The sequence below is a fragment of the Palaemon carinicauda genome, chromosome 16 (assembly GCF_036898095.1).
Source record: "Palaemon carinicauda isolate YSFRI2023 chromosome 16, ASM3689809v2, whole genome shotgun sequence".
Lineage (NCBI taxonomy): Eukaryota > Metazoa > Arthropoda > Malacostraca > Decapoda > Palaemonidae > Palaemon > Palaemon carinicauda.
The window spans coordinates 54,868,514-54,886,289 of NC_090740.1; the positions used below are offsets into that span (position 1 = coordinate 54,868,514).

The 17,776-nt window shown below is 37.2% G+C and overlaps 1 protein-coding gene across 3 annotated transcripts in view; it reads right to left on the bottom strand.

Annotated features, from left to right (window-relative positions):
• LOC137655738 (dehydrogenase/reductase SDR family member 11-like) overlaps positions 1-17,776 on the bottom strand; it is a 584,611-nt gene that overhangs the window by 86,799 nt on the left and 480,036 nt on the right. For all 3 annotated transcript variants that reach the window (XM_068389786.1, XM_068389784.1, XM_068389785.1), the window contains exon 4: positions 5,690-5,819. In XM_068389786.1, coding sequence (XP_068245887.1) covers positions 5,690-5,819 — 130 coding nt within the window. The remainder of the gene's footprint in view (positions 1-5,689; positions 5,820-17,776) is intronic.

Here is a 17,776-nt window from a genome sequence, read left to right on the forward strand (position 1 = left end):
TATATATATATATATATATACATATATGTATATACATATATGTATATATGTATATATATACATATACATACATATATATAGTATATATATATTATTTATATTATATATATATATATATATATATATATATATATATATTTATATAAATATATATTTTATCTATATACACACACACACACACACACACATATATATATATATATATATATATATATATATATATATATATATATATATATATATACATATATACATATATATATATATACACATATATATACATATATATACATATAAATATACATATATATGCATATATATATATATATACACATATAAATATACATATATATACATATATATATATATATATATATATATATATATATATATATATATGTACATATATATATATATATATATATATATATATATATATATATATATATATATATATATATGTACATATATATATATATATATATATATATATATATATATATATATATATATATATATATATATATAATATATATATATATATATATATATATATATATATATATATATATATATATATATATATATATATATAGATATATGTCATATTTAATTGACCTTTTTTAAGGAAATCGATTTTGGTTTCTTCATCTATATGTAAATATTGTATAACTCCAGAGAGAGAGAGAGAGAGAGAGAGAGAGAGAGAGAGAGAGAGAGAGAGAGAGAGAGAGAGAGAGAGAGAGAGAGAGAGAGAATCAGCTGTTGTAATCGAATGAATGCTGTGTTTTTGTTTCTTGTACCACCTGAAGTGATTGATTGCTTTGAAGTTCTCTGGCATCCTGACATCAAAGGTCATTGATGTCGATATCGTTTATTATCAATAAAGATTAAAAGAATTTTCAATTAAAACCAGAGAAGTAAATATGTTATAAAAGTTAAATAGCATCAAGAAGACCTGCTTCTGATATAAATCTAAAAATTCCACAAGAAGTTAATATGATATAAAAGTTTAGTAGCATCAAGAAGACCTGCTTCAGATATAAATTTTAAAATGCCTCTGGCATTGTACGACACATCATGTCCAAGGATCTTGGCAAAGATGAACATGCCATCTTAACCATGAGCCTCAAACAGATATCTATTTCTTTCAGTCAACAAATGCCTCACTGTCGAGGGTATCAAACAGTCGTCGCAATATGGTTGGTGTTGGCCAGCCAGCAGAAACTTGTCTCTCATCCGGGTGTGACCAATGCGAAGACGACAAATAGTCGTCTCGCATTTTCGGGGCATCCCATTATACCTCCTAGGGGATATACCAATAGCAATTTCTTTCATCTTATTTTCGCTTAAACTATCCCAATGCTGTTTCCAATTGTTATAAATAGAATTCCGAATTGCTGGAAAAAAATCATCACAAAGAACGGGAGACCTTCTTGGTAGCAACTCGCCTGCAGCACTCTTTGCCAGTAAATCTGCCTCTTCATTTCCAGACACACTTATGTGTGCCGGAACCCAGCAAAATCGAACTGCTACACCTTTTAGGCCCATAATTAAAAGCCAATCTAAAATCTTTAAAACTAAGGGGTTACTAGAATTAAAACCTACTAATGCTTTAAGAACACTTCTTGAATCACTATAAATGGTAAAATTGCCCTCCTCTTTTGACGCTATTATCTCAATAGCAGTTAATATGCCATATAATTCAGCAGTAAATAGGGAAGATATTGGAGGAAGTGGACCTCTACAGTTAAAAGAACTACTATATACTCAAAATCCAACACCAACATTGGATTTGGAGCCATCGGTATATATAAAAGTTGTTTCCCTATGTTCCTCAACATGTTTCATAAAAAGAGACCTAGCTTTTAATTCAGTCATATTTTTTTAACACCAATGAAATATTTACAGAAAGGTATCTCTGGTAATTTCCACGGAGGGGTTGATGGTATCTTAAATGGAAGTACCTTACCTCTAATTTTATCAAGACTTTAATAATTGTTTCACTCGTAAGCCATAAGGTTGAGGAGATTGTGGGTGCGACTCAAAGTATGTTGAGTTCCTTAAAGCCGTCCCTACCACACCTAAAGGAAACTCTGTTTCAGTATCGGCGCCATCCCAGGCGTATGGTGCATACATTCTCCAGCCTAGGGTCTGCCAATACAGAAAGGGGGCCGGCATCTTCTAGCCGGCACCTTAAATTATAGAGAAAGAGAGTCTCCAGGCCGGCGCCATCCTAGGCAGAAAAATAATCACTATTCTTCAGCCTAGGGTCTGCAAGCACAGGACTAGTCAACTAAACCACAGGGAGAAAGGGATCACATGACCCCTTCAAGTGCAGTCTAGGGAGGCAAGGCCTCCTATGCCAACCAACGAGATCCAACAGGGGAGTACATTCACCCTATCGATCAGCTGTCGGCACACAAGTACTCTGAGGTTCTGACCCAAACCCAAACCTCACCAAATGTAGCCTGGTAAAGGGGCAGAAAACCCTAGACTAACCTTGCCAGAATCACAATCCAAGGCAAGACCAGCTAGGATTGTAGCCATAGACTATACTCAAGAGGGAAGGAGGGATTACCCTATACATAAGGGTAACCGAGGAGATTGTATGAAAGAAGTGAACCCTCATTTATAGCGGTAGATAGGTTCCAGACCCGACCGCGATAGGTGAAAATCCGCGAAGTAGTGACACCATATTTACCTATTTATTCAACATGTATATTCAGACTTTTAAAACCTTCCCTTGTACGTAGTACTGTTAACAAACTACCCTTTAATGTACAGAACACTTAATGCATGTACTACAGTACCCTAAACTAAAACAGGCACAAATATTAAAGGCGATTTTATATCATGCGTTTCCTAAACACGCTAAAAAGCACGATAAAAAATGGCAACCAATGTTTTGTTTATGTTTATCTCTGATCATAATGAAGAAACAAACTGGAGGTAGAGCTTTGCTTATTACCCAGACATATTTCCCATACTTTTCCCTTAGAACTACATCACATCTTCCTACTTTAGATATATATATATATATATATATATATATATATATATATATATATATATATATATATGTGTGTGTATATATATATATATATATATATATATATATATATATATATATATATATATATATATATATATATATATATATATATATATATATACATGTATACACATATACATACCTACATATATACATACATACATATATACATAAATACATGCATACATATACAGTATATATATATATATATATATATATATATATATATATTACTGTATATATATGGGTTATGGAAAAAATCCGCGAAGTGGTGAATCCGCGATGGTCGAACCGCGAAGTAGCGAGGGTTCACTGTATACTAAAGCCACTAGGCTACTAGCCTAGCGACAGTGAGATCAACTACCTGACTCATCAAAGCTCTCTCGTATACTATCTTAGAAGAGGAGATTTTTTATGCAATCTATATATCTTATATGTATAAATTGCCTAATATCTTTATCTAAATTTAATAACACCAGGAACACCTATTATATCATGCAAGAGAGTAAACTATAACGCCTAGGCTAGGAAGCCTAGCGTAAACAAGATCGGCTACCTAAATTGCCGAAACTAATGAGAATACTATCGGCATAATATAATTAATTCCTAGCAATGAAGACTACATAGCTAAATATTTTCATTTAAGCTATTATACCGGGAAAGTCATTCTGGCTAACTAAATAATTCATGCGTTATGAATGACAGCGCCGAAGGCGCCTCCGGTCCAGGCAATAGCTCTGCCAAAAACATAGTTAATTTTGAATTAATTCTTACTTTACGGCCAGAGCTAGATTTATACAATAAAAGAATTAAATACTCAACTTTCCAGAGGCATGATAAATCCTATAACGAGAGAGGACTGGGAAAAACCACCGAGCTGAAGCGCTACAGAAAAAGGAATAAAGATGGCCAACGATTATGGTGCCATCTGGGTACTCAAACAGTAATGGAGGAAGGGGAATTTTATAACGGCTCCTCTTTTATTTTGCCACTTTTCCCCTCGAAGCGTAAATGCTATGCGGGGTGCAGATTGCTATGTGGTGTGTCAAGAATACATCCCCTGATATTATGCGATATCCTAAAAGGAAACTTTAAGGATATTCGCGCCAGGAGTTAGAATTCTGAAGACCTTAAGTTAAATTCTCTGGGAATATCACTGTAGTCAAATATACCCTAGGAAGCTACTTAAAGGAACCTTCCATCAGGACGACATGGCCTGAGCCCAAAAAATAGCTTATTATTTTTATTTAAGCTATTATACCGGGAAAGTCATTCTGGCTAACTAAATAACTCATGCGTAACGAACGACACCGCCGAAGGCACCTCCAGTCTAGGCAATAGCTCTGCCACAAATTTAGTTTAATTCAAATTAATTTTTACTTTACGGCCAGAGCTAAATTTATACAGCATAAGAATCAAATACTTAACTTTCCAGAGGCAGAAGCTGGAGATTGCATAATAAATCCTGATAACGAGAGAGCACTGGAAAAACCACGAAGCAAAACCGCTACAGAAAAAGGAATAAAGATGGCGGACGATTATGGTGCCATGTGAGTACTCAAACAGTAACGGAGGAAGGGAACTTTATAACGGCTCCTCTTTTATTTTGCCACTTTCCCCCTCAAAGCGTAAACGCAATGCTGGGTGCAGATTGCTATGTGGCGTGTCAAGAATACGTCCCCTGATATTATGCGATATCCTAAAAGGAAACTTTAAGGATATTCACGCCAGGAGTTAGAATTCTGGAGACCTTAAGTTAAATTCTCTGGGAATATCGCTCTAGTCAAACATACCCTAGGAAGCTACTTAAAGGAACCTTCCATCAGGACGACATGGCCTGAGCCCAAAAATACATATATAAATACAGTAGAGAGAAATAATACTCATTGAGTTAGGACAGCAAGACTAAAGAAAGTTTATAAAATTAGGAGAAAGTCGAAGAAATATCAAGGAGATATAGGTGAGAGAGAGAAATTTAGGTTAGAACTGGGGGAGCAATTTGCATTAAGAGGGTCTGTAATGATGGGCTTCATGCTAAAAGCCAAGAGTTCTACCTCAAGGATTGGATCCCCCAGATTCTGATGACCCAACCCTTGAGAACAATTCTGTCAAAAAAAGTCCAAATTATCTTCGGTATGGCTGAGATCATCCAATACTCTCACAGCTTTAAATGCAAATACATCCCGACAGTGATTTTTTCTCCCATTCATCTAAGCAGACAGTAATAGTGGATGTGGAAATATCTAAGTCATTTAAGAAACAAAATATAAAATAAATAAACAAATGATAAAATATATGTATAAAGATAAGGGAAAAATCAGAGTTAGGACAGCAAGACAAAAGAATATTTATAAAACTAGGAGGAGGTCGCTGTAATGTTGAGAATAAGGAACAGAATAAAGAGAGAAATTTAGATTCAAACTGAGGGAGCAGTTTCCCTAAGTTCGAGAGCCATCTTGCCCCTCACAATGCTTTAACAAGGAACTATACTACATGTTAAAGACAAGTGACTATGTCAAAGCATTAAGAGGGCTGGTATGCTAGTGTCCTTTGTAATTGTAGCTATAAAGAATTCAGTATCCAACAGGTGTTTACATATAAGTTATTTTGAAAAAATTTCCCATTAAAGCTTACCTGCTTACATGGATGATATGGCCATCATCAACACCTCTGTCTCTCATAGACTTTACTGCCAATTTTGTACAAAGGCACAAAGAAACCACATTTAAATCTAGCATGTCTCTCCATTCCTTAGTACTTCCTTCTGCAGAAAAGAAAAGAAACATGTGAGATAATTTTTGGTTAGTCCAATTACAAGAAAGTATTTCCTCTCATAATCTGAAATTTCTCAGATAACAGAATTTCATCGTCGAACTCTAAGATGCACTCATATTTGGTTTGAGAATTCTGGATGAATTGGAATGGCAATACAAATCATGTAATCAATTGAAATTTGGTTTAGAAAAGTAGCACCATAACTTAGTTCAAGTGCAGTTTAAAAGAAACTTAACTCTAGCCTTAAAAATCTTCGAAGAAGATATTCAAAACAAGTTGTCAATGAGATAAAGTACTTTTCATCACAACTATTTAATAATATAAATCATTTGTATCCCCACATACTGTATATTAAAAGTCTGCCACTGTGATTAAGTAATTACTTGGTAATGATCATGTTATTCTAAGAGGTGAAGAGCAGGTAAATTAATCAGCCATTTAAAAAAGGACTTTGAATTTAAGATTCATTACTTTGGAAATCACAAAAAGTGCAGTTAATAGTTTTGAATTTACAGAAATTGAGGATGAAACAAGTAAACTTAAAAACACTCATCCATCCTATTTCACCTACTATTTAAATTAACTTGAGATTCTTTATTAGATTCTCACAAACTCCATTTTTATATCCCTTATCCAATACTATTTAATGAAAACTTGCTTAGAAAATTAATACTGCTATCATTTGGTTTCTGCCATGAGAATGCATACCATGTTGAATAATATTGTAACAATAATAATTATCATACTAATATTTATAATAAAATATTTTAATTTTTCTGATAGTTTTTATCTTGAGAGAAAGATCACTTAACTGTTCTTTATTAACTTCATTTGTGGAAGATAATGAAAATAAAACAGGAGTATTTTAATTCTAATACTGAATTTTAAATATATCCAATACTCTGTACTTTAAGGGGTTATAAAATCATAGAAAGATTGCAATAATGTTCATAACATTATGCTGTATTTTTACAAAACATGATCACAAATCGAGATGAAGATTCAATTAATTCAGCTACTGCTTCTGGCCATATATATGCCTTAAGAAACTGATGAAGCAAATTATTATGGGGAATGCCTCTCTAATGCCCATTAACTGATTAGCTGGCATCACACCATTAGGTAGTTGATTATGATGGTCAATACTCTTTTGGTACAATCTCAATGGTCATCTAAAAGGGGTAGCTTGGGATACCTCTAGGTTATGTTTTCAAAGGGCATCTTGACACAAAGCAAAGGCAGCATTAGAAGTGTTATCCCCATGAGATGTGTAGGTACCAATACTGTTTAAAACATATTCATTCTCGCCAGCAATACTAAATTTTCTACTCTATTAATGTCACCCTACTTCCTAATTTCTAGCACTGTAAATTCTATTTTTGTTTCCATTTTCCTTATGCTGAGAATATTATCTGTTTTTTGAGTACCCTTCTTTTAAGTATTTTCATTCCTTAACTGTTTTTATCCTGCAATTTCTAGCCACCCCTTTAACTTCTAACTACTTAATAGAGATTTAGCTAAAATTAGTGCATGGTGCAAATTATGGGGTATGAAGTTGAATCCTAACAAAACTCAAAGTATGATTGTAAGTAGGTCAAGGACAGTGGCTCCTCAACATCCGGATCTAAGTACTGATAATGTTTCTTTGAATTTGTATGACTCTTTTAAAATTTTAGGTGTGATTCTCGACTTTTGAGAAACACATTAGGTCTGTGTCTTCTTCAATTGCACAAAAAATTGGCTTATTGAGAAAGTCTTTTAAGATTTTCGGTGATCAATCTATTCTGAAGAAGTATTTTAATTCTTTCATTCTACCTTGTTTTGAGTATTGTTCTTCTGTCTGGTCTTCAGCTGCTGATTCTCATCTTAATTTGTTGGACAGAAACTTACGGTCTATTAAATTTCTTATTCCTGATCTAGATATTAATCTCTGGCACCGTCATTCAATTACTGTACAGTAGTTCATTATGCATGTTGCATAAGATTTTTCATAACTCTGTCCATCCTTTACATTCAGATCTCCCTGGACAATTCTATCCTGTCTGTAATACTTGGCAGGCAGTTAATTCTAATATCCAGGCCTTCTCCATCATGAGGCTCAATACTACACAGTACTCTAGAAGTTTTATTCCAGCTGTTACCGAGTAATGGAATGATCTTCCTAATCGGGTAGTTGAATCAGTAGAACTTCAAAAGTTCAAAGTTGGAGCAAATGTTTTTATGTTGACCAGGCAGACATGAGTCATTTTATAGTTTATATATGACATATTTGTTTTTGACGTTAATAGTTTATATATGACATATCTGTTTTGACGTCTTTACTTTTTTTAGAATGATTTATTGTTAATCTGTTCTCATCATTTATTCATTTCCTTATTTTCTTTCCTCACTGGGATATTTTTCCTAATTGGAGCCCCTGGGCTTACAGCATCTTGCTTTTCCAAATAGGGTTGTAGCTTGGCTAGTATTAATAATAATAATACATTAATGTGTGTTACTGCTAATACTGTAGAAATAATCATGTTAACTTGGGAAAGATACAAATTGTTTGAAATTTCTTTAACTAAACAATTTTTTTTTTTAATTCTGTACTATAAATACAATACCTCACCCCTCATTATTTAAATGTCTAAATCATCTGTTTTTTTCAGCCTCATGTTATGCCCTACTATCAGTATGGCCCATAATCTAGGTCAATGTGAAGAATGTTATGCAGCTAACAAAATATACCAAAGATGGAAGTGTTCTTTACTAATTTAGTCATTGGTTGGCTGGAATTTATTTTTAATTTCTGAAGCAGTTATCATTATAGCAGGATTTTGCTACTGAAAATTATCACAAGACAATAGACAGTAATATTTTTCATCTCTGCACTGGCAGAACAATAAACATTCTAAAATATATTTTTAGCCGCTTCAGTACTGTACATGTTGGCTAGATTATATCTACTTGGTAGAATTTATAAAGAAAATGTAAATGCTAGTATTTTATGTTTATTTCAGTGAAATTATGATGAATTTTTAAGTAATTTGTATTTTTTCTAACATGCAGCCCTGGAGCTATTTATAGAGGTACACTTTCCGCAAAGCTGAAAGACTAGCCATGATAATTTTAGTTAGGGATAACCACCCGAACCGCTAGTTAGCGGGTGGGGGTGGGGGTAGTCAGCTACCCCGCTCACTCACACATGGCTCAGCAACCCCTTTGCTTTCTGGCAGGACTTCTTAGGGACAGGGATGGCAGGCCAATTTGTAAAAATAGCTCCAGGTTTGTATTTTAGGAAAAATACAAATTACTGACAAATTTGACATTTGTACCTGCACAAATACAAACCCTTTGCTATTTATAAGGGTGACTCACTCTTAGGAGGGAGGAAGCCCTTACAAACTGGCCTTGGTATTTAAGCCGTGGTTCTCTCCACTTTGATATGTGATTGAAGTGGTAGGAACTCTGCCCTCGCTAAAATATTGTGCTATCATTATCCTTATTATCCCTTGCTAAACTACAACCGTAGTTAGAAATGCAGGATGCTATAAGCCAAGGGGCTCCAATAAGGAAAAAAGCCCAATGAGGAAGTAAACAAGGAAAATTAAAATTTTTAAGAGGGGTAACACATTACAATAAACATCTCCTATATAAACCATAAAATCTTTAACAAAACAAGAGGAAGAGAAACAAGACAGAACAGCATGCCCGAGTGTACCCTAAAGCAAGAGACTCTAATCCAAGACAGTGGAAGATGTTGGTACAGAGGCTATGGTACTACCCAAGAATAGAGAACAATGGTTTGATTTTGGAGTTTCCTTCTCCTAGGGAAGCTGCTGACCATAGTTAGAGTGTCCCTTCTACCCTCACCAAGAGGAAAGTGGCCAATGAACAATTATAGTGCAGTAACCCCTTGGGTGAAGAAGAAATGTTTGGTAATCTCAGTATTGTCAGGTGTAATGGGACAGAGAAGAATAAGTAACGAATAGGCCAGACTATTCGCTGTGTATGTGTGTGTAGCAAAGAGAAAATGAACCATAACCAGAGAGAAGGATCCAATGTAGTACTGTTTGGCCAGTTAAAAGGCCCGTAACTCTCTAGTGGTAGTATCACAACAAGTGACAGGTGCCCTGGCCAACCTACTACCTATGCACTATTAGTGACCTGCAGAAGCAGTGTGTTTGTGATACTAGCAATGTGGCTGGTCTTCAACGAAGGAACTCGGGTCATAAAGATACGAGTCCTAAAACTTTACCCAATGCTCTACCTCGAAAAGGTATTGGGGACACAACAAGTATTACAGTATATCTATACCGAGGATACACAAGGGAAGTAAATCTTACCTGCAGAGAGGCGAGGTCAGCTGTGCTGGATACTGTGGTGCTGAATTCCACAAGGGGGAAGACGGTGACAGGAAGTAAGGAGCTAGTCATTCTCACTCATTTACCCCAGACTAACAGGGGTAACCTCAGCCCTCTGCTACTTGTCACACAAGGAACTTGGTGTTTAGACCACTTGTTGGGCTACCACCACAGGACCAATGGAAAACGTATCCATGTTACTGTGGGTTACATGTTGCAGGTAGTTGGCGGTGAAGGTTGTCTGACGCTTCTACATGGCCGCTTGTCGTACCTCCACCATAGAGTATTTTTTCTTGAATGCCAAGGATGTTACAATGCCCCTGACATCATGAGCTCTTAGTCGTTTGGAAGGAGGGTCTGGATTGAGTGCAAACTCAATAACTTTCCGGATCTAGGAGGAAATGGCATTCCTCGTGACCCTCCTCTTGACCTTCTCCATGCTGACAAACAGTGCTGAAGCACGGGGCCGAGCTACTGCTGTTCTTTTAAGTTAACACCCCAGGCTCCTCACTGGGTAAAGTACCAGTTGGTCTGGATCTTCAGTTCGAGAACAATGACTCCCTATCCAGAATGGACCAACCCTACAGTCCAGTACACCTGGATTTTGAGTCTTAGCAATGAACTCAGGGACGAAGCTGAGTATTACTTCTCCCCATCTGCTTGAGTGGGAGATGTCGGAGGATAGACCATGGAGTTCACTAATTCTCTTGGCCAAAGCCAAAGCTAGTAGGAATACCATCTTCCAAGTAAGGTGGTGATCTGTTGCCTGGCGTAATGTAATGGTTTGTAGGAGCACCCTTCAGAGACTGGAGGACCCGAACCACCTTCCAAGGAGGAGGTCTATGTTCTGACTGGGGACAAGAAATCTCAAAACTCCATATGAGTATGGAAAGTTCCAATGAGGAAGAAATATCAACTCTTTTCAGTTTAAAGGCAAGACTCAAGGTTGAGAGGTAGTCTTTGACTACTGCAACCAAGAGTAGCATTTCTTCCCGAAGATGCAGAAGGAACTCCACTGTTGTTGGAACAGAGGCATCAAGGGGAGAGATACCCATTCCAAGACACCAACGACAGAAGACAGACCACTTCACCTGATAGACTGACACTGTGGAACGCATAAGATGTTCAGCCATTCTTTTTACAAATCATTGCAAAAAGCCTCTTTGTGTGAGGAGGTGCTGAACAGTCTCCAGGCATGAAGACGAAGCAAAGCTATGGCCTTGTGGTAGATGTTGGTGTGTGGTTGTTTGAGGTGGTCGTGACATGGAGGGAGCTCCCTTGGAATCTCTGTGAGGAGTTGTAGAAGTTCCGGGAACCATTCTCCCTGATGCCATAGCGTAGCTATTAGAGTCATTACCAAGTACTTGCTTACTATGACCTGGTTGAGGACTTTTCTCATCAGACAAAACGAAGGGGAAACACGTACGCATCCAGGTTCTCCCACCGTTGTGGGAATGCATCTTGCAAGAGAGCCCAGGGATCCGGGACTGGGGGACATTACTGCAGTAGCCTGAAGTTCAGGGCTGTTGTGAACAGGTCCACAGTCAGGGAACCCCACAAAGTCAGGACTTTGTTGGCTACTATATGATTCAAACACCACTTGCAGCCCACTATCTCGGTCGCTCTGCTCAGATTGTCAGCTAGCACATTCCACATGCCTGGAATGAAGTGCACGGATAGGGTCACTGAGTTGTCTTCTGCCTATCTGAGCATCTCCACTGCTAGATGGCACAGTGGCTGTGAAAAAGTATCCCCTTGCTTGTTTAAATAAGCTACTACCGTGGTATTGTCACTCATCAATACCACAGAGTGCCCCACCAGGAACTGGTGGAACTGTTGGAGGGCGAGGAAGGCTACCCTCATCTCTAAGAGATTTATATGCTGATACCTTTCTGATTTGGACCATTGGCCAGAGATGGTGTGGTGCAGCATGTGGGCCCCCCACCCTTCTTTTGATACATTTGAAAAGAGCATCATTTCCAGGGATGGAATGAGAAGATCGACTCCTTTGCGGAGGTTTTGGCATGATAGCCACCATATGAGGTCTGTCCATTCTACCTGTCTTACGTAGACTACGCATTGCCGGGAATTGATGGACTTATTGCACTGGAGGGATTCATCCTGAGGAGTCCGCTGGGAACTAGACAGGCCAGGGAAGATAGGTGACAGAGTAGACACAGCCAGCTCTGAGCTGGGAGCTCTTCTCATCCGAGGAAGGGCTGTGCTACCTCCCTCAGCCTCTCCTTTCATATGATGGAAATACTTTTGTGCCTTTTGGTGTTTAATAGCATCCCCAGGTATACCAGTTTCTGAGAGGGGAGCAAATGCGACTTCTCGAGGTTTACAATGATCCCCATATCTAGGCCAAACAATAGAAGCTCATCTCAGTGGCGATTGATTGATTGATTGATTGAAGGTTTTCTGGCATCCTGACATCTAAGGTCATTGACGCCGATATCATTTATTATATATAAAAAATAAATTGAACAAAATTCTATTAAAACCATAGAAGTTAAAATGCCATTAAAAAAGTTAAAAAGCTTTCAAAAGATCCGCTTCTGAAATAAATCTCAAAATGTCGCTCACATAGTAGGACACATCATGTCCAAGAATCCTCACCTCGAGCCTCAAACAGATATCTATTTCTCAAGTTGCTGTAATTGGGGCATTCAGTCAACAGATGCCTCACTGTTAAAGGTACCAAACAGTCATTGCAATACGGTTGGTGTTGGCCCTTTAGCAGAAACTCGTGTGTCAACCGAGTGTGACCAATGTGGAAACGACAAAGAGCAGTCTCCCACTTTCTGGGAATTATGTTATATCTCCAAGGGGATATAACATTCATTACTTCTCGCTTCTTATTTTGAATCAAACTATCCTAATGTTCCTGCCAATTATTACAAACCAACTTATAAATGCTGGGTAAAAAATCATAACAAAGAATGGGATACCTTCTTGGTAGCAACTCGGTAGGAGCATTTTTTGCCAGTAAATCTGCCATCTCATTTCCAGACACACCTGCATGTGATGGAAACCAACAAAATCGAACTGTTAACCCCTCATTCCAATAATAAAAAGCCACTCTAAAATCTTTAAAACTAAAGGGTTATTGGAATTAAAAACTTCTAAAGTTTGTAGAACACTTTTTGCATCACTAAAAATGGTAAAATTGCCCTCGTCTTTCAACGCTAGTTTCTTAATAGTGATTAGTATGACATATAGTTCGGCAGTATATCGAGAGGATACTAAAGGAAGTGCACCTCTACAATTACGAGCACTACTATATACTCCAAATCCAACGCCATTATTGGATTTGGAGCCATATGTATATTTAAAAATAGAATCTCTATGCTCTTCAACATGTTCCATAAAGAGCAAACGGACTTCTAAGGCAGTCATGCTCTTTTTTATACCAATAAAAATATTTTAAAAAATATATCTCCAGTAATTTCCATGGAGGGGTGGAAGATATCCTACATGGGGAGCACTTTATTTCTACCTATATCCAGACTATTTACTAATGTTTTTAAACAGAAACCATAATTGATTGACTGATTGAAATTTTCTGGCATCCTGACATCTAAGGACATTGACGCCGATAGCATTTATTAAATATGAAAAATAAAAGAGAATTCAATTAAAACCATAAAATTTAAGAGTTATTATAACAGTTAAATAGTTTTCAGAAGACCTGCTTCTGAAATAAATCTAAAAATGCCGCTCGCATAGTAGGACACATCATGTCCAAGAATCTTGGCAAGGATGAACCTGCCATCCTCACCTAGAGCCTCAAACAGATATCTTTTTCGTAAGCTATTAAAATTAGGGCATTCAGTCAACAAATGCCTCACTGTTTAACGTACTAAAAAGTACTGGCAATACGGTTGGTGTTGGCCCTTCAGCAGAAACTCGTGTGTCAACCGTGTGTGACCAATACGGAGACGACAAAGAGTCGTCTCCCATTTTCAGGGTATCATGTTATACCTCCAAGGTGATGCGATATTCGTTACTTCCCTCATTTTATTGCCATCTAGACTATCCCAGTGCTGTTGCCATTTATTACCAACTAATTTCTTGATGTAAGGTAGGAAATCATTACAGGGAATGGGATACCTCCTTGGTAGAAACTCGGATGCCGCATTCTTCGCCAGTAGATCTGCCTTCTCATTCTCAGACACACCTATAGGTGCTGGAACCCAACAAAATCGAACTGTTATACCTCTCCGTCCAATAATAAAAAGCCATTCTAAAATCTTTAAAACTAGAGGGCTACTAGAATTAAAAACATCTAAAGCTTGAAGAACACTCCTTGCATCACTAAAAATTGTAAAATTACCCTCCTTTTCCAAAGATATTTTCTCAATAGCGGTTAATATGCCTTACAGTTTGGCAGTAAATATGGAGGCTGTTAGAGGAAGTGCACCTCTACAATTAAAATCACTACTATGTACTCCAAATCCAACGCCAGCATCATATTTGGAGCCATCAGTATATATAAAAGTCGATCCCCTATGTTCTGCAACATGTTCCAGAAAAAGAGACCTGGATTCTAGGTCAGTCATATTCTTCGTAACTCCAATAAATTATTTACAAAAAGATAAGTAAGGTAATTTCCATGGAGGCATTGATAATACCTTGAATGGAAGCACATTAATTTTAATTATATCCAGATTGTTTAATAATTGTTTCACCCGAAACCCAAAAGGTTGAGGAGATTTTGGGTGCAACTCAAAGTAGGTTGAGTGCCTTACAAGGCTTGCAGTCTGAAAGGCTAAAGAATTAGGGAGTCTTTGCAATCTAAACCAATACCGAATAATAGAGGACGTTCGGTAAAGGTCTAGAGGCAACTCCCCAGTATCAACAAGGAGACTTGTGATAGGCGAGGTTCTGAACGCTCCAGTGGACAATCTAATACCAACATGATGTATAGAATCTAATATTTTTAACCGGCTTGGAGTGGCTGAGGAGTATATTTCGCATCCATAACTAATTTTTGGAAAAAAATCAAGGCCTTGTATGATTTTAAAATAGTATTGCAGTCTGCCCCCCATGATGTATGGGACAATACTTTTAAAAGATTCAGAGCCTCAAGACATTTAGCTTTTAATGCTTTTAAGAGAGAAACCCATGTAAGCCTACAATCATTGCACATGGGATCCGTTGACCTTTGATGTATATATCCGGGTTTGGATGTAGTCCCCGGATACGACAGAAATGAACAATTGTAGTTTTACTTGTCGAGAACTTAAATCCATTCATATCGGCCCACTGGATAATGTTATCAATAGAGAGTTGTATTTTACTCTCAACCATTGCCATTCTAGCTCCAGCAAATGATATAGAGAGATCATCCACAAATAATGTTGCAAGAACATCCTGGGGAATGACTGAAGATATCCCATTAATTGCTAGTGCAAAAATGGTTACACTCAGCACACTACCCTGAGGAACTCCTTCTTCCTGGCATTTACTTTCTGATAGAGTTTCCCCAATTCTCACTTGGAAAACTCTATGTGAAAGAAATGACAGAATAAATAGTGGTAGCTCTCCTCTTAATCCAAACTCATGGATTCTTTTAAGTATACCATATCTCCATGTGGTATCATATGCCTTTTCAAGATCAAAAAAGACTGTCACATGGTGCTGTTTGGAATCAAATGCTTCACAAATGGAGGACTCAAGTCATATCAGTACATCAGTTGTTGAGTGCATTTTTCTGAATCCACATTGAATGGATGATAAAATACCCTTCTTTTAAAGGTACCACATCAGTCTTACATTGACCATCTTCTCCATGATTTTGCACAAACAAGATGTCAATGCAATTGGCCTATAATTTGCTGCTAAATACTTGTCCTTACTGGGTTTTAAAAAGGCTAAAATAATGGATAGTTCCCAAACACTTGGAAAACTATGATCATGCCATATTGTATTAAAAATGCTTAAAATAAATAACTTTGTATTAAAAGGTACGTGTTTAATCATTGCACATGGAATTCCATCGGGTCCAGGGGCTGTATCGTTACACGTACCAGGAGCAGAATCAAATTCTCTTTCGGTAAAAGGAGAATTGTATGACTGGCTTTCTTGTTGCGAGATTTAAAACTTTCTTTTCTTCAATGCTCCTATACTGGTGACCAGGAGCTGCTTCACACTTGCATGATACATTTGAAAAATAGTCAGCCAAGGCATTGCTAACTTCGGTTGCTCCAGTCATATACTGGCCATTTACCTTTAACACTGGTGGTGGGTTTGTGGTGAATTTGCCTGCTATCTTCTTTACTTTCCTCCACACAGATGAAGTTGGTGTTCTACTGTTAATGGAGGAAACAAATGACATCCAAGAATTGCGCCTAGCTTCTTTCATGGCACGACGGAACTGTGCTCTACATTTCTTGTAAATGACTAAATTCTCCTCAGTACGGCGCATGCGCAATCGAGTTAAAGACTTTCTTGTGGCTCTGTGCAGGGCAGTTAGTTCAGATGACTACCAAGGGACAGGTCGTCGTCTCAATATCCTTGTTGTTTTGGGAATGGAATTGACTCCTGCTGTGTGAACTGTTCCATTAAGTAAGTCAATGGCATCATCAACACTTTCAAACTGTTCTGCATTTTCTTTAATTTCACTTAGCTCCCGAAATCTATCCCAGTCCGCCTTATCAAGATTCCATCAAGGCGATCTCTGTAAAGGTTGACCATTGTTGGTGTTTATAATGATTGGTGCACGATCACTAGTATGCCAATCATCTAATATTCTCCAATTAATATCGAGAAGACAGTTAGAGCTTGCAACTGATAGATCAATGCGAGAAAAGGTACCTGTCTGTACATGAAAATGTGTGGGCTCTCCTGTATTAAGGAGTCCGACATCTTCATTCTCCAAAATTGGTGATATAATATTACCCGTTGCATTTGCCAAAACATCACCCTATAAAGGATGTCTACTGTTAAGATCTCCTAGTAAGTGAAAAGGTTGTGGGAGTTGTTTAATCACTTCTACCATATCATCATATGAGATGTTATCCTTTGGAGGCAAGTAAAGTGAACAGATTGTGTATTTTCTTCCTATATCAATCTGTTCAACCACTGCCTTCAGAGGGGTACAAATAGACAGAGATATTTGGGGAACCTCTCGACGAACGTATATAAGACTTCCCCCATGGCTCCCTGCTTGTTGATCATATGGTGTCCTATAGCTAACATACTCTCGAGGACAGGAGTATTAGCATCGAGCTTGCTTCCTTGTAGACAAACTGTTATAGGGGAGTGCTCACGTATGAGGAGCTTAAGTAGTTCATATTTTGCCCTTAAACCCTGGCAATGCCATTGCAGAAGGGAGGAAAAAACTATGGTTTATTTTTTGGAAGACACCTTTGATGAAGTCTTCCCATTGGCAATATTTGATCTAACAATATTTCCCGGAGGTATCTCTAGAGAGGATCTTGATATAGTGGGTTTTGTGTTCTTTTTCTTTGTGTCCTTTTGATCTAATTGTTGAGGAGGATGGTGGACCTCAACTTGAATTTCTGATTGATTCAATTTACCTTCTAGTTGATCAGAAACATCAGCAGACAAGATATCATATTTATTTAAAGTTGTG